Genomic DNA, 23,284 nt, shown 5'->3' with positions numbered 1-23,284 from the left:
CCTGCACACAGACAGCAACACACACGCATACATACACACCTACATACACACTCATCATGATTGCGAAAAACATAATTTGAATTCAAGATGTCAAAATTCAAATTAATTTTTTTGTAGTATTTTTAATTTTTATGTAATTTAACATACATGGGACAATCCAAGGAAAATGGTCGTTTTGTCCCACACGAATATTTCAATAAAAATAGTAATTTGAAAGGGTACTGAACACAAAATTTTGCTGCTTAAGAAATCACAGATGTGTATGTGATTTCTTAAGCAAAAAATGTGTTCATTACCTTTAAAAATTAGTACTGTTAAATGAAGTATACAAGCTGCCACATACAGGACAAATTAGGGACTTTTTCAATGAATGGTCCTATACTTATAGATTTTTTTTAACAATTAAAATGATTATTCCTCAACAAATGAGACATGTTACCTTTACGTGGAGTCTTAGTTTTCAAAACCTGCAATTTCTTTTGTCATTATCCTATTAATAGAACAAAAATATTAATTATATCATACAGAAAATTACAAGAGGTTGACATTAGATGCCCTGCATGAAATAACAAAACTGTTTAATAAAACTATAACTTTGTACAGTGTGTAAAGATTAAAAAATGTGTTTACATCTGTTTGATTATAATATTAAGATTTATAACATAATGTTGGTGAAATTATAGAGTCTCATTATTGGTGTTGGAGGAATGGCCCATTTATACATATTGTACAGCCTTGTACAGCCACATAAAATATTCAAGACGGCCCCAAGCTCCTTATCTCCTAACAGTGCACAAAAACCAAATAAGCTTAAGCTTAGTTTTGTTTGCAATGTTTAAATAATATCAAAGAAAGAGAAAAATATAAAAAATCCTATTTCTTTCTTGAAATTATAGTTGGACACTTGCACTTGAATGTCTTGTTTATGGAAATCTAATCTTAGCAAACTTTAGATTGTTGAATATCTCTTCCAGATAGGAAAATTGCAAACCATAAAAACAAAAGATGGACGAGAAGTAAAGAAGTTTTCTCTCTCTGTTTTTGATCAATCTCACTCTAATTTTCCAGTGCTTATGTAAGACTTTTTATGAAAATTATTTAACCCATACAGTTTGTTATTTATTTTATAAAAAGTGAAATACCTGTGTTTAGAAAAGGAAAACACATTTTTAAGTATAAAATCTGAAGCAGAAATTTCCTCTTCAAAGATTATACCATAATACATAAAGCAATTATATCAAAAAATATATTGCCTGATTAAAAATAGCAATAGCTAACTAAATTAACCATAGCAATTAGGCAAATATTGATTAACACCGTATACTCAACAATCAACTACGCATTTACATCAAAATACGCAAAAATACAGCACAAGGCTAAAACACACTTTCCAAACTAACTCATCCCGCCACTCGCCCTGGGCTGTGGCTATTTATAAATCCTAGAGAAGTTTCCACAAAATGCTTCTCCTTTTTTCTTTTTATTCCATTCACAAATGTTATCCGGGGACCATATACTTCAGTCGATGTTAGGGGGTTGTATGTACATTACAAGAAACTATTCACAGGTTGAGTTACTACAATAATTTTTAGATGAAGAATAATGGAATAAACACCAAATTTAGTCAGATTACAACAAATTAATCACAAAAATAATTACTTTTTACAGAATTTGTAACAGTATTAACTGGGAGTCTCACTTTGGGACACCCTCCCCCCCCCATTCCAGACAGAAAAACATTAATAAGGCTTTTTACTCATACTATTTTGAGATGGAATATTTTTATAACGTTACAAATACAGTAGATCCTCATTTTACGCGACTTTATTATACCCAGTTTCGATTTCACACGGTTTAAGATTTGACACCTTTATTTTATTTTATGTGGATGAGTCTTGAATTTACGCGGATGCAGCATTGAAATCAGACAAAATGTTCCCCACTTTCAAAACCAAACTCCTGAGATTGCAGATTACATGAAAAAAACTATTTTGGCTCTCTAATAATCGAGCTTGGGCCACTGGAGACATTTTGTGTGATTGGATTCCATCAGGGCTTTTTAATGAAATAAAGTTATTAAACTTACACAATTCAGAACTCACTCGAAGAGCTTTTAGGTGCGACAAAGGAGGACAAAACCAACCAGGATATCGACATCGATGATACACAACCAAAAAGGTTTACATATTTTGAGCCATTCCTTGACAATACCAAGTGAACTTTCTGATTTGTTAGTGAAAGAAGATCTTGCCATAAGAACATAAGAAGTGATCAGAGTGACCATGAGTGCATTAATGCTCTGCAAAGAACTACAGAGAAAAATTCTTAATGACTGCCAAAAGATTATCATAACCAGCTCCTTTTTGGAAACACTAAATTAATTTATGTGTTCTTTTTGCATGTGGTGCATATGTATCCTTATAAGTAGATATTAAACTTATTATATATATTTATCAATCACTACAATGAAGTTTTTTTTTTTTTCATTTATAGAACCTAACCCCTATTTTAACACTTCCATTAAGGCTTAATTTATGTAGTTTTGGTTTATGCGGCATTTCCTAGCAATGTAACCTCCAGGTAAAACGAGGGTCTACTGTAATTTGGGAAAAGTGTACTGTAGTTAAAATACAAAATATGATGTACTGAAATCATAGTAGCACTGGTTTTAGTTTAAAAAATTAACAGTTTTATTTTTCTTTAACTATGACAGTCAGAGTTAAAAGCGTTTACTGAAAATAAAAATCAAAAACGATAATGATTATTTAAAAAAAACCAAACAATCATGCATTGTAGCCAATATAAGCATTAAATTTTTTTAATAAGAACACAAGACATCTATATTTCACCTGATTTGCATATTTATTTATTTTAAAGATGGGATGAAGAGACAGCAAAGTTTATTTTAAAATATTGCAGCAAAAGAACTGGTAAGAAAATTTCAACAATACCTTTTTAACATATTTCTTTAATTTAAGAACTTATCCTATTCTAAATTTGTAAAACAAAAACTGGAATTTTTTTTTGAATCAAACATATATTGCCTCCATCAAACAATTCAGAGTGAACTATAGAGTGATTGAAATAAGTAGTCACTATACCTTTTTTTTGAAGCGCATATTTAATTTTAAAGCCAAGATCTCCAAACTCAGGTAAAGTTTGGCATCTAAAATTTTGTATCACATTGAACTTTTTCTTTCCTAATTCATTGCAATCTGAGATTGATGGAAAGGGATAGAAACAAAAGGTTCTTTAATTTTGATATCTTTAAATTCTTATTATCTTGTGAAATCCTGCCTGTTCATTATTTCTATTGAATGAATTTTTTCACAATCACATTTGTCTTGGGTATAATGAGTGGCATAAATCATCCTAAAATAGTTTCAAAAAATTGAAGGCTTTATAAAAAAAAAAATGTAGTAATCAGTTTCGGTTAGTGGACAAATTTTATGTGCTCTTAATATGTAATATATATAAGGGAGGGTGGGCCGCAATGAGACATTGTGTAAATGCAAAAATAAATACAATTCTGACAGCTACCACCAACATAACCAAAATGCTTCCCAGAATTCCTAGTTCTATGCTTTTGTTTTGTAGAAAAAAATTAGTTACTGTTTGGACACACTAAAAGTTATTTGGATAATTTCTTGCATATATCATGATCTTGAAAAACTTCAACAATTAAGCTAAGTGTTGTAGTTTATGTAATTGCTGACACTAATCTTCTATTATTCAGCTATATTATTTTTAACTAATGGTTTATTTTGATGATATGAAGCAAAAATCTTTATTTTGGTGTTTGGGCCACAACAAGACAAATTTTTTGGGCCACAATGAGATGTCTCATTGTGGCCCAAGCAGCAGTAAGCAAATGTAAAATACTTATCTACTTCTTGTTTTAGTTTACAAAAGATAAATTTAACAATAAAAAATAGGCTCAATTTAAAAATATTATGAATTATTATGTTACAAGCGAACTTTTTATTTTACTACGCAGTTTTGTACAAAACAAAACCAGAAACCCTTTAGGTGTTAATAATGTTGACAAACATGGTTCTTATTTCAAAGCACTTTATAATTATAATTAATATTTGTATAAAATAATTATATAAGTTTATTATCAAATAATATTTGGCATTTATTATAGTATTTTTTTTTTCCTGTTTTTTTAAATCCTAATGATTTTTTTTTTGCTTACTCTAATAAAAATTGTTTTGTATGTAAGAAAAAAAAACAGTTTTAAACATTTAATATATACTTTAAGCAATAATAATATGTTTCTTTGGAACCCTGGGCCTGAGTCAGAGGATAGGCTTTTATTACTCTGGTTCTAACTCAAAAATGTGTTATGGGAAAAGTACGAGAGATTTAAGAAAATTAGCATATGAGATGGCAATATTTTAGGTAAAAATTGATTATTCAGCTGTCCCATTATGGCCCTACTTAATGTCTCATGGTGGCCAATAACTGGGCCACAATGAGACACCTTTCTTCGAATTTATAAAGCCTCATAACTTTTTTTTTCCCTAGCATTAAATGGGCTAAATTTGGTGCAATATAGTATAATTTGATACCTCTAATATAATCAAATATGTTTCTGTGCTTTAGAACTCACAAATATAGGAAAAATGCAAAATATGTGTTTTCTGTCTCATTGAGGCCCACCCTCCCCTATATATATATATATATATATATATATATTCTGCATTCTTTTTATTTAATGAAGAATCTAAAGAACAACACACACACACAAATCCAGAACATGTCAGCAGGTTCAATATTAAGGTAACCAGTGATGCCCACCCCAAGAGCAATGGCGATTCTCCAATATCACAAAGACCCCCAAGAGCGAGAGCCCCCTCACAAAAAGAGAAAAATACCCCTACCACCCTCAAAAAATTTCAGAGTCTTTAAAAGTAACTAGTGAGAATAGGTAAATCTTACAGGTCATATAATCAGTGGCGGATACAAGGGGGGGTCATGACATTCCCCTCCCCCAAATCATGGGGAAATTTTTGAATGTTTGCTTGGAAAATATTTAAAAAATATCGAAACCATGAAAAAAAGTAAATATTTTTTTGCATTCAAAGAAGGAGGGGAAGAGTCACGGGAGTCGTGACTTCCCCCCCCCCCATCTGTAACAACACTTTTTAATATGTTGTAAGGGTCATTGCATTTGAGTAGTGAAAATATTTTGAAAGAGAAAGAAAAGAAAACCAGACCGAAACCACAAGAGAGAGTAAATAATTTTTAATTCCCTTTTTTTGGGGTATTACATGTCAGTTTTCTATTTATATCCCGTTAGTAAATTATCTTCACTTGAGACAGTCTCTTCTTTGTGGCAGCTGTCTTCAGGCACCAGTATAATGAACAGAATTGTCTGCCGCTGATAGTTATTGTAATGTGTCAATATTTTTAACATCTGTAGAGTTTCTGTAGAGTATTCTTTTCTGAAGTGATTTTTAGATAGTTTCATTTTTGTTTGAGTTGAGTTTGTTTTTAAATGAGCTGTAAATAGTTTGTTTAAATCAGTGTTTTCGACTTAGTGTCGGGCAAGAAATTTAAAATTATAGCATCATGTTTGCTCATAAGCTCGTTACATGGGCGTTTATTCCGCAATTAGCCCATCGCATTAGACGGAAACTGTGCTGAGAAAAGCCGCGTTTGTTATAAAAAGGACTACCTGTAACCAAAATAATGAAGTGTTCGGGTGATGAAACATTGTTGTCTTTTTTTGAAAAGTTAAAGAAAAATGATGAACCCAAAACCGATGGAAACATATCCACAGTTCTTGTATCAGACTCTGAGACTGTGACGTCTTCATTTGCCTCAGATTTTTCGACACTTGAAAAGCATCGGTAAATATTCATCAATGTCCGAATTATATTCATGAAATATTTAATTTTAAAAGAAATTTTCGCTGCATTTTTTACTATTATTTAGTGAAGTTTATTGTATTTTTCTGCATACAAGAAGGATGTCTGTCCTGTGTCGAGTATTATGCTAATGTTTAATCAATATTTAAATGTATGATGTTAATAAAACATTTAATTTTTATTAGATTTTCGAAGTATTTATTTATTTATTGTATTGTGTTGGCTGGTGTGAATACTGGGCCTTAACAGGTTATAAGACAATTTAACTAGGTCATTTTAATGTATTTTATTTTTAATTATTAAGTTTAGGTAATAATAATTTAAGTATTTAATTTAGAATAGTTAAAATTAAGTTTTCAACCAACTAATGGCCGATTTTGTGATTTTGTTGACACCTAAAGAAACCCAAGTTCAAGAAAATTGTCCTACGTAAGACTACATTCTTGAGCATGACCCCCCCCCCCTAAATTGAAATCCTGTATCTGCCCCTGAATATAATATGAAGGAAAAAAAAAGGCTAACATAAAAATATGAAATTCTTTAACTGTCTTAATTAACTTTTTTTGCAGTACTACTTATGTCTGATATCAGAGTGCAATACAACAAATTTATGAAAGAAATGGCAGCAACTGCAACAAGTACAACAATTTTTACTCCAGAACCAGGTAACTACTCAAAAATTATAAAAGATAATTCTTTGTAAAACAAAGCTTCAATTTTCTCATTGCTTTAAATTTGCTAAATAATAATAATAATAAAACTACAAACATAGCTTCATTTCTCCTAGCATGAGCATAGTTGATATGTTGATAAATAAAATAATAATGTAAAGTTAAAACATACACCCATCAACTACATTTATATTTTTACTTAGCTTGCAGATTTAATCAGTTAAACAGTTTAGCTGTGAATATACAATTTCATAGGAGAATGTGAGGCAATTTCTTTGAATTTCTATATTTGCACAATTTTTAATGCAACAAAGTTGATATGAAATTTAAACTTTTAATCTTTAAGATTTTAAATTTCATGCATAATCTAGTATGCTTCTGATTCATCACTTAAATTTAATATTATTTAATGCTATTACTAATGTATTTGTATAATTTCATCACTTGAACAGAAATAGCAGATGGACGAGTGCTATATCAATATGCGATGAACATATCAATGCCAAACGATGATGAAGATGAATCAGAGAAAATTTGTGGTAAGTCATAATATAAAAAGGCATGGTTTATACGTTGCCTGTAAATTCACCACTGGAATAGATGCTGTTCACTTAACACTATCTTTTCACTGATTTTTTTTTTTTTGCTAAATCATACATTAGTCCCCAAGATATTTACAATGTCAATTTTGTACAAGTGAACAATTTTGTACAATTTTTAATGTGAATTTGGGTTGAACAATACTTTTTTCCAGCAATTCCCTACTCTTCAGTATACAGCCTCCTTTGGATTACTATGTAGCACAGGAGTTGTGGTAGGTTCTTCCCAGAATTAGAAATAGGAATTTAAATCTAGGTGTCATAATGGCACCTTGCATAAGTTTCTAGGCATCAAAACAAATAACCCAAGACCCATATGTAGGGTCACCCATATGTATCATGCCCCATAAACAGGGGCAGATACAGAAATAATTATTGGAGGGCCCCGGGAAATTGAATATTACCCTCCCCCCTGTACAATGTTTCATAACAAAGTTTTCATGACTTTATTTTACAATGTTTTCTTTCCCCTTTAAAGGATCCCTTAAGGTTTCTCAAGTTTTTGAGCTTTTGCTGCAAAGTAGATGTCCTTATAACCAGGGGTGGATACAGACTACCATTTTGGGCTTCTCCTTACCAAGGAATCCACGGTTATGAGTGCAAAAAATTTCTTGGGTGTCAATAAAAGCACCAACTCAGCCAGGACTTAATAGGATACTTAATAGGGCAAAACGTTACTAATTCATTTCATAAGCAATGGAAAGAAGTAGTATTTCAAATGTTTACTTTAAAATGAGGGTCACGGGGGTCATGACCCACATGACACTGACCTAGCTATAACTACTAGAAATTATGCAAAATTAAAAACATATTATTTCCACACATTTTTCTACAGTATATTCCTCTGCTTTTCATAAACTACATTACATTTATGAATATGCATGATCTTTTGCAGTATGAATAACAAACTAAATGTTTTAAATTTCAGATGCAACAACAGTTTATACAGTGGAACAAATCATTCAGTTGATGAATAATACAGAACTGATGAATGATATTCAAGGATTCACTGTTGCCTTGATTTCAGAATTTGATGTTGATGGTACAACTAAACTTTCAAGTTTTAGATGGTATAAAACAATATTTATATCCAATTATAATTTATTTACACCTATTATATCTATTTATATTTATATCTCATATAAATCACATATAATCAGTTTCAAAAATATTTTGTTTTACATACATATACATTTTTATTTTGTCTTCATAACAAGCTGATGTGTGCATCACATGATTTATTTTTACACCAATTGAATGTTATTTCCCCATTATTGGAGATTTTAATGGACTCAATAATTAATTCTCAAAATATCCCCAACAGTGGCCAAATTGAAACCAGATTTAAAAAAAAAAAAATCGCCAAATTTGTCGCCAAGTTGGCGACAAAACGGCAATATATCGCCAAGTGTCCATAACACCACTTGAGCTTGAATTGAAATTAACAATGATTTCCCCCCAAAAAGGTGCAAAAGACTCCTTTAGAAACACCCCAATGCAACAAAAACGGAAGGTGCACAACAAGACCACACTAGGAGTATACCTACCAAATTTCAACTTTCTAGGACTTACCGTTTTTGAGTTATGCGACATACATATGCACATACGTACATATACACATACGTACATATGCACATACATACGTACATACAGACGTCAGGAGAAAACTTGTTGTAATTAACTCAGGAATCGTCAAAATGAATATTTCTGGCATCTATACATTCTTAGGTATGTATTCACGTGTGGTCCGATCGAAAAAAGAACTAAACATTCATTTGAAGGTGAGCAAAATGGAAATTAAGGTCGATTTTTGAGTGAAAATTTTTTCGCGAATACAATACTTCCTTTTTTGTAAAAGGAAGTAAAAAAGGAATCATATTGTTTAAGAATATACATTGAATAAGAGATTCAAAGATTTTTACAGCTCTGAATGAAATATTTGAACCGTTCAGTGGTTGGAAGTAGCGCGCTACAAGTAGTGACGCTACTGTAGTAGCTACATTTTCTAGTAGTCTATAGTGTAGCGCACTACTTTTCAAAAAAAGTAAAGTAGCGAGTAGTTCGATACAAAAAAAAGTAGTTTGTAGCGATTTCTGAAAACTACTTTTAAATAAAGTTCCAAAAAAAAAAACAGATTTTCAAGCGAATTTGACCGTGCAAGTCTCACGTGAGTAAAACTTGCATCAATCAGATTCGTAAGACACCTAATGCCATTAGTTTGTTTGGCATCAAAACTTTCACATTTCCCCAATATTTCTCTTGAATGGAGCATGGTTTAGAAAGAAAAGAATAAGCGATAACTGCTAATTTAGTACCGCTTTTGTGTTTTCTGGCAGCAGAAAATGTCCCGTGGATGAACATTTTAGATGTCAACGAGGATACACAATATGGAAGCTACTGTAAATGTTATGGAAGAGAATAGATATTGAACTGCCATCTCTTCTCTCTCTCTCTGGGTGGCAAACAATAAATATTACAGTAATACAGAAATCTATAATAAATAAAACAAAGAATATGTGTGTGTTGTATATATATATATATATATATATATATATATATATGTATATATATATATGTGTGTGTGTGTGTTTATATGTTCAATATACAAATCCACAGTTTTCGTCAAATCTGGACCAAATTTGGCAGGGAGCTACTTGGGCACCCGAGAAGGAACGTACGGGGGGGGGGGGGGGGGTTTGAACGCCAAAAAAGAACTGAACCGTTCGAATTTTAATTTTAAAGCCCGAAAATGCCATTAAATGGCTCTTTCTGCCTGAAATAATTATCTGATCAGTTTAATTTTGGCGCCGTTCGAAAGCGCGCGAAAAACACCCATCGAGTTCATTCGTTTCCTTCGAATTAAAAAAAAAAAGGCTGTAAAATCACCGGGGAAAAATTAAAAAGCACTGCTTTTGAATTAAATATTCACTGTCAGGAAAGGATTAAAAATTTGAAGGTTGAATTCTTTCAACTTTTATATCCTTTCTTGCAGCGAATATTTGTAAAAAAATGTTTGGACTGGTAAATTGGTTCAGTAAAGAAAAGAAAGAATAAATAATTCTTAGTAATATGCCATATTCAAATGACCGAATTTATTAATTTAAGAATTGGGTTCAGTAAAGGAAAGAAATAATAAATAATTCTTAGTAATATGTCATGTTCAAAAATGACCCAATTTATCAATTTAAACCATTTTTTGAATTTTTTCATTCAATTCTCAAACGTTGTGTATGTGTATGCTTATTATTATTTTTATTTTTTTTAAAGTAGCGAAGTAGCTACTACATTTCTAAAGCAGTTTGTAGTTGCTACATTTTGAAAAAAGTAGTTGTAGTTGTAGTTAACTACATTTGGAATAAAGTAGTTGTAGTTGTAGTTCGCTACAAATAAAATGTAGTTTTTCCAACCACTGGAACCGTCCATAGCTATTATCTTAAAAGAATCTAGCAAACTAAACTGAGCATAGGCAGAGACATTTTAAATGCACCAAAAAGTGTATTTCATGCATTTTAAATTGGAAATACATCTCAAAAATTTGATGAAAAAATATTTGCAAGCATTGTATTTAAAGAAAACTTTAACTTCATGGAAATTGTGGGGGGGGGGGGTAGATATTACAATTGGGTGTTTTATTTTTTTAAATGAAAAATATCAAACACTCTTACTCTTGGTGTTACAGTTCAAAATAGAACAAATCTCTTCTTTCCCTAACAGTCATCCATTTTATACTTTGGAAGTTAGTTTTCATGGTACATTACTTTGCCTTTCTTGCACACTTTACTCTTACAAAATGAATTTTGCAACTCTAAATAATATCAAGGAGAATTTTCATGTCTTGAAAGAAAACTCGATAATATCTTTGAGTATAGGATTATTAAACATTTTGATATTTTATCAATACATATATAGTAAAACTTAGCAGTAAGAATATCGATGCAATGATATTTTGCAGCCCCAATAAATTTGCAAACGTTTAAACATAAATAACCTTCAATTAAGCAATATTCTGTATATTGCTTAATTGACAGGTTGTTGGAAATAAGGTAACATTCCTCTTCATGTGCCTCCTGTCCTCCATGTAAATATTTTCTAAAAATTAAGTTTGGTTTGGTTCCTACGTTAATATGCTAAAACTTTATTTCACTTCTAAATCGAAGAAGAAAGACATTTCAATTTGCATGCAACTGAGCAATCGCATCAGCGATTTAAGTTATAAAACTTCAATGAAGTGACTGTTCCTGCCTTCGATTTTTTTTGGTACTACTCGCGAGTAGGTAGACATAAGTGCATTTTGTAAAGAAATGCCTGGATGACATGTCTTAACGTTTCTTTGAATTGAAATAGTATTTTATCATTTTAGTTTAAATAAAGTTTTATCTATGCTATATTGACAAGTTTTTGCGATTACTCAAGTAAGAGAGTTCAGTTCATATTTCACACATGTCTGCTGACTCCGCCATGATATTTTCCAGTAGTTTTCAATCTCAGTAAAACAATGCTTCTCTCAAGAAGGAGAGTTGTCCTATCCTTCTGCAACAAAAACTCTCTTTGAAATATTGATGGAGAGAGGGGGGGGGGAGCAAATGCCTTGGTTTTAATATTATTGCCATTCCTAATATCGTAGTTTATACACAAAACTTTTTATCAACCCTGTCTCCATAATGTAATTCTGGCTTTGCTAGTGGTGGACATATGTTGTAAAGATCACAAAATTTGTTGTCTCAAATTTTTATATTTTTCAAATTTTTTTTAGAAGACAGCCATTATAAATCAGGGGCTTCTCCAGAAATTTTTGTAATGTTTCATTTCGCAAGTTTCAATGACCCCAAGGGTGACGGCGCACCCTCTCATACGCTTAGGAGTACATCCCTCCCCGAAATGAGACCAAAACTTTTCAAATTATCGCCCCTATATTTTTCAAAGAACATTTATTTAGGTATACAAGCTGGTCACATTACCTTAAGCTTTGAATACACTCGAACCTTGATATCTTGAACCTCCTTATCTCGAAACCCTTGATGTCTCAAAAAAACATTTTCCTCCTGCATTTTCTATAAAACCCCCTATGTATTTTTCATAGTTATCTCGAAATTTATTTTTCGAAACCCTGATATGTCGAAATTTTTGCACAGAAGCAAATTTCAGTTGTCCTTTTTCTTTGGCAATTTTTGTAGTAAAACCAGTTCCAGGGACCAGTTTTCATCTCTCTTCTTGGAAACTTTGTGATTAGGGGATTGAAGCAAGATGGGAAGTGTTGGTATGAAAGGGGTGCTGTGTTTTCCCCAGAGTTTAGAATCTTTGTGCATGTTTCTTGAACATGCTGTCCACTTTGAGGAAAGGGGGTTGATTTTTCGCCAGTCAGTTTTCAAGTGAAAACAGAAAATGCGTTCCTCATTTTCATCATTCTGCTTTTTTAACTCCTACAAAAAGGCTGATGAAAACTTTTTGAAACCGGGGAGCAACTAGTTGAAGATAAGAATTTTTAAATTTTTAGGTGAAAAACCAAGTTGAAATTGTTGTTCATTTCAAAATCTCTTCCTGTGCAGTTTCGACATTATGAAATTTCAAATCTAATAAAATATTGAAGACTACTTTATTGATCGTAATTCAAAGTGGTCTCATAGTACATATATAAATGCATGTAGCGTACGTTCGTGTAGTTGTGAGAGTTTCTAGTGTAATTTTTTTTTAAACCTTAATAACTAAAAAACTCAATATTTGGAATTTTTTTCCCTGTCTTGAGAGATTTGAGGTATCGAGGTTGTACTGTATATGAGATTACAGCTATAAAATAACTGGAAAAAGCAGACACAACATACACACACATATGATTTAAGGTGGAAGAGTGCTCCGAAAAAAGATTAAGCTCATTAGAGATGATTGTTCTTTTGAAAATCAACAAAAAACTCAAAATATCAATAGCCCACTCAACGAATCCAGTCAATCCTTTGAATTATGACACTCTGAGAAGAAATACCTTACAGAACCAAGCAAAAAAAAAAGGTTATTTCCTGTACTATTTTTTTGGAAATAAAAAATTAAATTTTAATAATAATCATAATAAAATTCTTGTCACAGAGGGGTCAGCTGACCCTTTGACTCTGCCCTGAATCCGCCCTTGGTATAAATGGAGTGGCTCATGATAATTTTCAACAGCAATCTTATCATGAATGAATGCATGCCTCGGAGTTTAACCACAAAGAATCAGGAAGAAAAAAATTAATAATAGCTTTATTCTATTGGCTTACTGAGGGCTCAAACACTTTTGGGAGCTTTCAGCCCATCTTTTGCTGTGAGTAGAATCAAATAAAACAGATTTCTAAATCCATTTTGAGCTGAAGCTGCACAAAAACACTTTTGTCAGCAAGATTGCCATTTTCAGACTTATTTTTGAGGCATAGATACATTTTTGCTTCCTTTTACAAAAAAGGAAGTATTGTATTCACAAAAATAATTTCAATCAAAATTCGGCCTTAATTTCTATTTTGCTCGCCCCCGAATGAATATTGAGTTTTTTTTTCCAACCCGACCAGACGTGGACAAATGCCTAAGAATGTATAGACACCCAAAGTATCCATTTTTACGATTCCCGAGTTAATTACAATAAGTTCTATCGTGACGTCCATATGTACGTGTGTATGTACCGTATGTATCTCACATAACTCAAAAACGGTATTTCCTAGGAAGTTAAAATTTGTTACGCAGACTCCCAGTAGTGGGGTCCAGTTGTGCACCTCCTCTTTTGGTTGCATTCGGATATTCCAAAGGGTGTCTTTTACACCTTTTTGGGGTAAAATCATTGTTAATTTCAATGCAAACTCAAGTGCTGTCATAATTTGGCAAACACTTGGCAATACATCGCCAAGCTCTTGGTCGCTAAGTTTTGCTGCCAACTTGGCGACAAATTTAGCACTTTTTTTTTCAAATCTGGGTTCAATTTAGCCATATTTAGAGAGTTAACCATTGAATCACATTAAAACTGCCAATTTTGGGAAAAATTATATGCATAAATTTTTTTTTTTGTATCGGTTTGCAACAAACTTGGGGTGAAAATATTTGAAGTGTTTTTTTGCGTTCTCCGAGGCACTATTATCATTAAATTGGACTAAAAGGAAGTCATGTGATGCATGCATCAGCTCGTTTATAACATTAGCACACTATTTGGTAAAGAATTAATTAAAAAAAGAATCTTGCCTTTATAACAGATGTAGAAAGATATTTTAATGTTTATTTATTTATTTTTAAAAAAATCTATGTAAATAAAATGGAGAATATATATGCATGTATGTTTCCTATATCAATCCCAGTTTCCGTCGGATCTCGACCAAATTTGGCAGGGAGGTACTTGGGCACACGAAAAGGAAAGTAAGGGGGGGGGGGGGGGTTGAATGCCAAAAAATTATTGCACCATTCAGATTTTGATTTTTGGACCCAAAAAATGGCATTAAATGGCACTTTCTACCCAAAATAGTTATCTGATTGTCTTAATTTCAGCCTCGTTCAAAAACCCGCAAAAAATACCTCTGAAGTACATTTACTTCCTTTGAATTTCAAAACTACCAAGGCTGGAAAACCACCAGGCATGGGTGCAAGTTTGGTGATGTGTTCAAGACGGAAAATATTTTCAGCTCCCCCCCCCCCCCGCCCGCATGCGGGCTTAAGGAAAATTTTGTATGTATAAATGTTGCAGATTTTAACAATGCCAGTTTTGGAATCTGTTTGATTTAAATTTTAAGCCTTAAAATTGTAATATTTAAGTGTTTTGACATCATAATTCCAAAAAATCTAAAATCTGGCAATAAGGGGGGGGGGGGGTCTGTGGGCTCTCCCCCAGAAATTTTTTCAAATTGAAGTCCAAAAACGCTGTGGTAGGCCATTTTGGTAAAGTTCAGGGAAAGGAGGGGTTCAGGGACTCTTACATCAATTATTTCAAACTGATAGTCCCAAAATCACAATATTGGGCAACCTTCAAAAAATATTAAAGAAAGAGGGGGGAGGAGACGCTATGGGCTTTTCCGAAATCGAAGATTTAAAAACGAAATTGTAATTTAAATTTCATAACGTTTATACGCTTTTTGAATGCACTATTGAAGGGATGGATTTCAGGAACCCTTCTTCGGCAATATTTCGAAATTGAAGTTTCAAAAACGCAATTTTAGACGATGTTGGATAATGTAAGGGGTAAAAGCGTTTGCAGCACCCCACCATTAGTTTTTTGCCGATCCTAAACATTTTTGTTGTAGCAATAAAATCGCTTAGGACATAAGATTTTCACTTTTGCAACATAAATCAGTTCTGATTCGAAAGTCTACCCAAGGTAGCGCCAACAAACTAGAAAAGAAGGAAAGGTGGGGGAAGGGTAAGGCCGACTAATGATAATGAACTGTCACCATTCCCCCACAGTCTTCATTTGAAAAAGAATTCTTTTATAAGATAGCAGGTGGTGAAATTAGTAATAAAAAATCGCTTCAGTGAAGTAGATATATTTTTTAAATAAGGTACCCTTTCCAACATTCATTAATTAAAAAAAGAAATAGGGGAACTGAATCCTAACTCCAGGCAGGGTTCCCGAATCGCATCCCTCTTAAGGCACTCAAATATAGCCTAAAGTGGCGCTTTAAATATTTCAGCAATCAAAGAATTTTCGGAAGAGAACTCCCGAATCCCTTCCTCTGAGTTCACCACAAATGTCCTAAATTTCAATTTTTAAGGCTTCACTTTCTAAATTGTTTTGTAGGAATAGCACCCCTCTTACCTATAAACATAACTTATGACCGCCTAAAAATTTTAATACTTTAATTTTGGAAACTTTTTGAAAAAATCTTCCTACACCCTTCCCCCTTAAGTCATCCAAAGATAGCCCAAAACAAAGCTCTTAAAATTTCAGAAACTAAAATGTTTCGGGCTGGGGGGTGCGGAATACCCCCCCCCCCCCTCTCATTGTGTTTACTAAACGCAGTGTAAGTTTTTGTTTAAGATTTATTTTTCTATTGAGAGAGCAACTCCCTTCCAAACATCGCCAAAGACAACCCAAAGTTTTAAGACTTCAATTTCGAAAATGTTTCGAGAAAGACCCCTGAATTCCCTAACTCTTAACTCACTCAAAAATAGCCAAAATAGCATTTCAATACTTCCAGGGAGAGAGACCCCCCCCCCCCCCCCCGAACTCTTTCCTCTAAGTTCATTAAATTTTACTAAAATTTGCGGTTTCCCCTATTCATTACCGAAGATTTAAGAATTTAAATTTTGAAACGTATTGAGAGAAATCCTTCAAATTCCCTCTTCTTAAGTCTTCCAAAGATTACCTAAAGCTGAGTTCTGAATACTTCAGCTTTGAATATTTTTTGGGAAAGGAGAACCCCGAACCCAAGACGGTTCAAAGTTGCGCTTTTAAGACTCCAGTTTCGGAATTTCGCCTAAAGAGAGCCCCCTTCCTCCCTCTTGACATTGCCAAAGACAGCCTAAAAGATTTAAGACTTCAATTACAAACAGTTTTCGGGAGAGGATCGCAAATGCCCTTTAACTTAAGTTATTTAAGTATAGCCTCAAATAGTTTTTAATACATCAGCTACAAATCATTTTCATGTTAGAACACCAAAACCATCTCTCATAAATTCACCAAAGATTGCCTAAATTAGTGTTTTTAAGACTCCAGTCTTCGATTCTTTTTTAAAACCCACTTTTATATCATTAGAGACAGCCTAAAACTTTTTGACTTTTAAATTTTTAAGAGTTTGCACTGGAGAAATATCGAACCACTCCTAGCTTCAAAAATATTTTCAATTCAGTTTTTTGATATTTTTTACTGTAACCCGTGAGTAACCCCACACCCCCTAGATTGTCCAAGATATCAACGCTTTAAGACCTTAGTATCGTGGGTTAATTTGCGGACAGATTACCCTCTTTGCAGGAGCAGCAATTTTTCGCAAACACGTGCTGCCATTTTTTTTCTCCCTTTCCTTTCTCTCCCTCCCCCCACCCATATTTCCATTCTAGCGAGTGTTCGAATCGATGACATTAGAATTTAATGATTCCTCAAGTCATTGTCAAAAATGCAGGAACGGTTTTCCCATCGGTGTTTCCAACCAGCTAGAAATCCCCCCCCCCTCGATTATTTCCAAAATTCCTATTTTCATTAAAATCTTCAAAATCTTGATAAGTTTCTGTTTTACATGGTATGTGGACGCCCTTTACTGTGGCGAAAATATTTCATCTTGTCAGCAATCACTCTCAATCAGTGATGCAGATTCAACTCTTAAGACATTTTAAGAGCGTACATAATTTTCATTTATGCGTGTCAAGTTTGCAAAAAAAAAAAAAAAAACACAAATGAAAAAACAAAAGGATGATTGAAAATAGCATGAGAAAAGGCTAAATTTTCAATTAGAGCCGATTGCTTCGAAAAATTAGGGAGAATAGCGAGCAACTCCTCGGTCTGCAATGCAGCGAGTTGGAAATAAAGCTATACCTAAAAAAAGTCAAACGGCGCGAGCCGAAAAGTCACTCCTCCAAAAGCACGTTGCAAACAAAACAAGCACATGGCGGAAAACCGCGAGAATGTCGATGTAAATTCGTGGTTATGGAACGGTCCAGTAATATTAAAGCATATTTTTCAAACACTCAATTTTTCTTTTTTCATTCAAAATTAAAAGAAAGTCATTGAATTTCTTTCCGTCCCGACCTCCGTCTCGGAAATTTTGTCAAGACGGAAATCCCTCCTGAGACGGAAGGTCTTGCACCCATGCCACCAGGAGAAAAGTTATAAGCATTTTTAAGTAATGGAACATCAATATTAAATCAGAAATTTATCGTCTGTCCCGAGTTCTGTTTTAATTAGTGTGAATAAAATCATTGAGAAGAAAGATCTGTTGCCATTTTTTGCTTGACTGTGAACAAATAAATTTCTTGCTTTTGTTTTGAGGCTTTTCCTGCAATCGAGAGATTAAAATTTTTTCCTCTTTGGTTGTTTTTCAACAATCTGTTTTGAAATTTTACAGATTTTTTTTTTTTTTTTTGTTCAAACTTGATTGTTGAATATTTGACATAACTCCTATTTTCGAGGCAGACCGTGCAAAGCCCGACAATGCAGCTCATTGGTAAATAAAATAAGAAGATGCATCTTTGTTCTAACAAACAAATGGAACATTTTCTTTCAATACTATGCTCATTAAGTAAATTTTGCACTTTATGAAATGCAAACGTTTTGTTCAGCTAGATATTTAATCCAAAATGTTCATACAATAAAACGGGTGGGGGGGGGGGATACTCCCAATCAGTTTTGGAAATACCCACATAAAACCTTTGGTCAGGGCCTGAAATCTCACCTTACTTTTCGCCCTAGTGTGAGCGCTATTTGTGTATTCATTTTGATCATAGTTTTACACAAAGAACTCTTCATGGCACATAAGTCATAGCTACAATATTCTACGTGCTTTAAGCACATAGAAATAATTCTTGATCTTTCTGTTTAAAAAATATTTTAGCCCCGGGTGCTTACAGTTGCTTCAGAAGCCAGAAGACAGATGTGTGAATGGAGGATGTGACGTTGGAAGTGGAATGAAAAATGTGTTACCTGAACAAATGTATGATTTACAGATTTCACTTGCAGATTCCACTGGTAGCATCTCTAGATGTTTGCTTTCCGGACAAGTAGCTCAAAATCTTTTGGGTGCTACAGTAAGCCTGTTTTTATATATGAAAATATTAGATTACGATGTAAAACATTTTAATACATTTTTCAAATTATAAATGGAGTATAAATTTTCATAAAAAGAACAATCAGATAGCAATGAATGTATCAATATTACCACTTAAACCTCCTAGCTCAAAGAGAAAATTTTTACTAAGATATCTTTTTTTGGTACAATAACATGAAAATAAAGTTTTAAGTTCAAAATACAGGAAACAAATTTAAATCCTTTTTTGAGCAATCACGATTGCTTATTGTTCTCTTTTGACAGTCCTTGACGTTGTGGTTCCTTTTTTAGCTTGGACTAGCAGCACCACCGCCCACCGGCGCGGCGGCGGCACGGCTGCTCTGGTCCTGAGCACTGTCGTCCAGAATCCACTTCTGCTGGGTGGTGGCATCCATATCCTACACACGCATGCTCATACACCCTCGCCTACACGCGCGCGCCTTTACACACATACACAGGCCTACGTGCACACACTTAAGCCTGCACACACACAACTGTACACACATAACCACCCAGGAGGAGGGACATGCTTGGGGGGGGAGCCATTTCTAGAAACAATAACTCTAATTAGGGTTTTGTCGCAACTCGTGATTGCGAAAAACATAATTTGAATTCAAAGTTTCAGAATTCAAATTAGAGTTGATTGGAGGAAGAGGGTCACAGGTTTTTTTTTTTTTTTTTTTTGTATTTTTTTTAAAAATTTTCATTGTTTATACAAACATTACTGATAATGTTTCATGTTAAATTAAATTCCTTTTGTTAGTTACATCTTTTCACCATTTAACTGGTTTTCATTAAAGTGCTTAGAGATCAGAGTGAGGGGAAATGCTGACCAATTAAAAAGGAAATTTCTAAACCACTAAACCAAGTAAAATGATAAAAATAAATAATGCAATTGTTGTAAACAATATTATCAAAATATTACTGAGATTTATGAGCTTTAAAGTATAAAATTTTTACAATCAACATTTTATTTTTTTACAATGAACGTTTTACAAAAATTTTACAATAAACTTATGTAATTTTTTTTACGATAAACTTAAAATATAAATGTTTATTTTAGGTTGCAGAGTTTTTATCAAAATCTGATGATGAGAAGACATGCCTGAAATGGAAATATTTATTTGAATGGTTTAAAGTACAATTCAAAGTTTGTACATATAAATAAGTATATATAATCAAAAATCAGTTTTTCATTTGTTTATTTGTTTGTTATATTTTTGGAAGGTTCTTGGGCTAGGTTACAAGATTTGGCGCCTTCCACTTGCAAAGTAAGAAGAGCACAGTTTGATTCCCCTGAGGGTCACAGACATTCATTCTTCATTTTATGTTCTTTTATCGTAATTTATCATATTACTTCATTTTATCAATGTTTGTCAGTATATTGCCTGTTGTTCTATCAAGGTTCACCGATATATATCAGAGGATATATATATCATGATACATATCCGATATTTACTTTGAAAATATCATGATATTTTAATATTTTCGATATTTAACTTTATCAACTATGGTATTTTCAATATAAAAAGCATATTAATCATAGTAATTTTGTTCATTTATTATTAAAAATAACCAAAAAAGTTATGTACGAGTCATTCCATGTCAAGTGACCTAGGGGTCCCTACTCGACCATCTCCGATTTGGATGAAATTTTATAGAGGCTTAGAGATGCCTTTGAAACTAATCTATGCAAATTTTCAACCTCCTAGATCCAAATCCTGAGGATCTAGGATCTCCGATCCGAGAGTGGGGACGATTTGAAAAATTAAGTCAGTTGACGTGGAATGACTCGTGCTGTATTTTTATGACGTGAAAGACATCATTAATATAACAAAGTAATATAATATTCCTTTTTTACTTGTATTTTATTTTCATAAAATTATTAGTAATGTAGCAATTTTAATTCTTATTAAAAATGCCTAATTAAATATTAAACATTGTTCAGGAAAAAAGGAAATGTGTTATGACTGTGCACCAACTAATGCATATTATTTATTTCTGAATCATATAGCTATAAAAGTAGCTGACAGAAGAAAAATGTGTAAAACAGCTAATGCTAAATTAACTCCATCAAAATTGGTAGAAATATAAAATAAAATATTAGATATAAATGATGAAAGAAACACTAATTTTAAGTGTACATATTGTAATTATAATGTAAGAAAATAAAGAGTGATTTGAGGATGCATTTACAGGGCTCCCAACACATTTTAGCTTCAGAAAAGGGTAAAAGAGGACCATTTTCAATCAAAAAGGGGCCTAAAGAGGACCATAATCAATACTTTTAAAACATCGTTAATAACAGTTGAAGATCGGTTAAGAACAAGGACATATATATATGGAGTCCAGGGGCCCCGGGATTCTCTTAAAATTAGAAAAAATTATAGGTAATAAGTAATTATTAAAGGGGATTTTCGAAACAAGGTGCACCAAGCACTGTTAACCCCTGCTAATTCCATTACCCGAGCAATGCCGGGTACGGGAATGCTAGTTAACTATAATAATGATACAATTCCTTTATCACCTGTGAAACTGATCTTTTTATCCATTGAATAATATTACTTACACAAATATTTGGATGAGGGGGTGGGGGTGGGGGGGGGGGTCACTTAGTTCAGCAATTAAGGCAGCCTCTTTAGAACTAAATAGGCATGATACATTTTGACTTGAAACATGGATGCTGGTAGTCTCACTGAAGAATAGATGAAGCTGCACTTCATCTTTATTTAGTTTAAAATTATTTTTCTGTCATGTAATGCTTCTTAATAGCGTTATCATACACCAAACAAAAAAATGTTATTCTCTTGTTGTTTCCCCCAGTCTCTAATTTTGTTCCCATTTTCATCAGTTTCATCTAACTATTTGCTGAGAAATTTGCACTTCCCCATGACTCACACTGAAACCTAAAAAATATTGTTTTAACTTTCAACAAAGCTACAACTGAGTTTATAATAAAATTACTTTATATTTGAATTTTAAATTTAATCTCTTATCACAGGGTTTATACCCTTTAGGGAGAAAAAAATTTAAGCGCTTTTCAAGAGTAAAAAAATGTTTTTCAAGGTACTACCCTAAATTTGCACTATAAATATTGTATGCAGATTTCATTTAATGCTAACATATAAATAACAGGAAGTAATATAAAAAGTAGAGGAAAACAAACTGCTTTTTCTACAAGAAACACTTTCATAAAAGATCTGTTGTTATTGAAAGTTTTCCTAACAATGGCTGAAATACTTAATGACAAAGAGAAGCAGATCACATGAGGCTTTAGTTTTGCAACTTTCATATACAAAGTATATTTTCAAGAATCATAAAGCTTAGATTTAAAAAAAAAATTCCATGATTGCAAGGCCATGAGTGCTTTGAACTTTTATGGAGGGGGGACTAATTCTCCTCTTTAGCAGGCATCATGACAATGAAATGATGTACATAAATTCAACTTTATAAAATTTTACAAAGTTTAATTAATTTTTTGTAATTCAAATTTGTTTCAAATATTATGCACTCAATTGTTTACATTTAATATTCCCTCCCCCCTATAAAAAAAACAGTAATAACAAAAAATAAGCTAATAGTAATTAAAATTAAGTTTGCAAAACTAGAAATTTGAATTAAAAACAAAAAATTATTAATTTTTTAGTTATTTAAATAAAAATTAAAACAAGTTAATCTAATGTAGCATGTCAAAACAACTTCAAATTACCAAAAATATAAAAATATTTATTAGATGCAAAACGATTGAAAGCTCAGATAAACAAATTTTCACAAACCAAATTCAAATTTTAGCATATTTCCCATAAAATAAATTTATTTATTTTCTACTAAATTAAACATAAAACATGCTAATCTAAGATAGCATTTGGGAAAATAACATTCGATACAGTAAATAATTTTAATATTTTCATGATGCAAAAAGATTGAAATTTCAAACGCTAAAACTCATTTTCCGCGAAGTCCGAGTAAGTTCAATGTTGCCATTGTTTCCAAAATAAGTACTTTGTTAATTACTGAAATTAAACGAAAAATAAGCTAATCTAAAGTAGTATATGTCAAAATAACTTCCTACTGTCATAAGCATCAAAATATTTACAAGATGCAAAAGGATTGAAATTTCAAACGTGAGAAGCAGTTTTCCGCGAAGTCCAAGTAAGATCAATGTTGTCATGGTTTTCACACTAATTCCTTTGTTAATTACTGAAATTAAACGAAAATTAAGCTAATCTAAAGTTGTATATTTTAAAATAACTTCCTACTGTCAAAAAACATCAAATTATTTACAAGATGCAAAAGGATTGAAATTTCAAACGCGAGAAGCAGTTTTCCGTGAAGTCCGAGTAAGTTCAATGTTGTCATGGTTTTTAAACTAATTCCTTCGTTAATTATTGAAATCAAACGAAAAATAAGCTAATCTACGGTAGCACATGTCAAAATAACTT

At 32.4% G+C, this 23,284-nt stretch overlaps 1 protein-coding gene across 1 annotated transcript in view; it reads left to right on the top strand.

Annotated features, from left to right (window-relative positions):
• The window catches only part of LOC129221309 (meiosis-specific with OB domain-containing protein-like), a 39,201-nt gene that overhangs the window by 10,535 nt on the left and 5,382 nt on the right, over positions 1–23,284 (top strand). Inside the window, exons 5-11 of the mRNA XM_054855770.1 lie at positions 975–1,075; positions 2,878–2,930; positions 6,446–6,541; positions 7,000–7,083; positions 8,075–8,216; positions 18,630–18,822; positions 19,906–19,992. Of these exons, the coding sequence (XP_054711745.1) occupies positions 975–1,075; positions 2,878–2,930; positions 6,446–6,541; positions 7,000–7,083; positions 8,075–8,216; positions 18,630–18,822; positions 19,906–19,992 (756 nt within the window). The remainder of the gene's footprint in view (positions 1–974; positions 1,076–2,877; positions 2,931–6,445; positions 6,542–6,999; positions 7,084–8,074; positions 8,217–18,629; positions 18,823–19,905; positions 19,993–23,284) is intronic.

Source organism: Uloborus diversus, chromosome 4 (assembly GCF_026930045.1).
Source record: "Uloborus diversus isolate 005 chromosome 4, Udiv.v.3.1, whole genome shotgun sequence".
Classification (NCBI taxonomy): domain Eukaryota; kingdom Metazoa; phylum Arthropoda; class Arachnida; order Araneae; family Uloboridae; genus Uloborus; species Uloborus diversus.
This window is presented reverse-complemented; position numbering and strand designations above follow the sequence as displayed.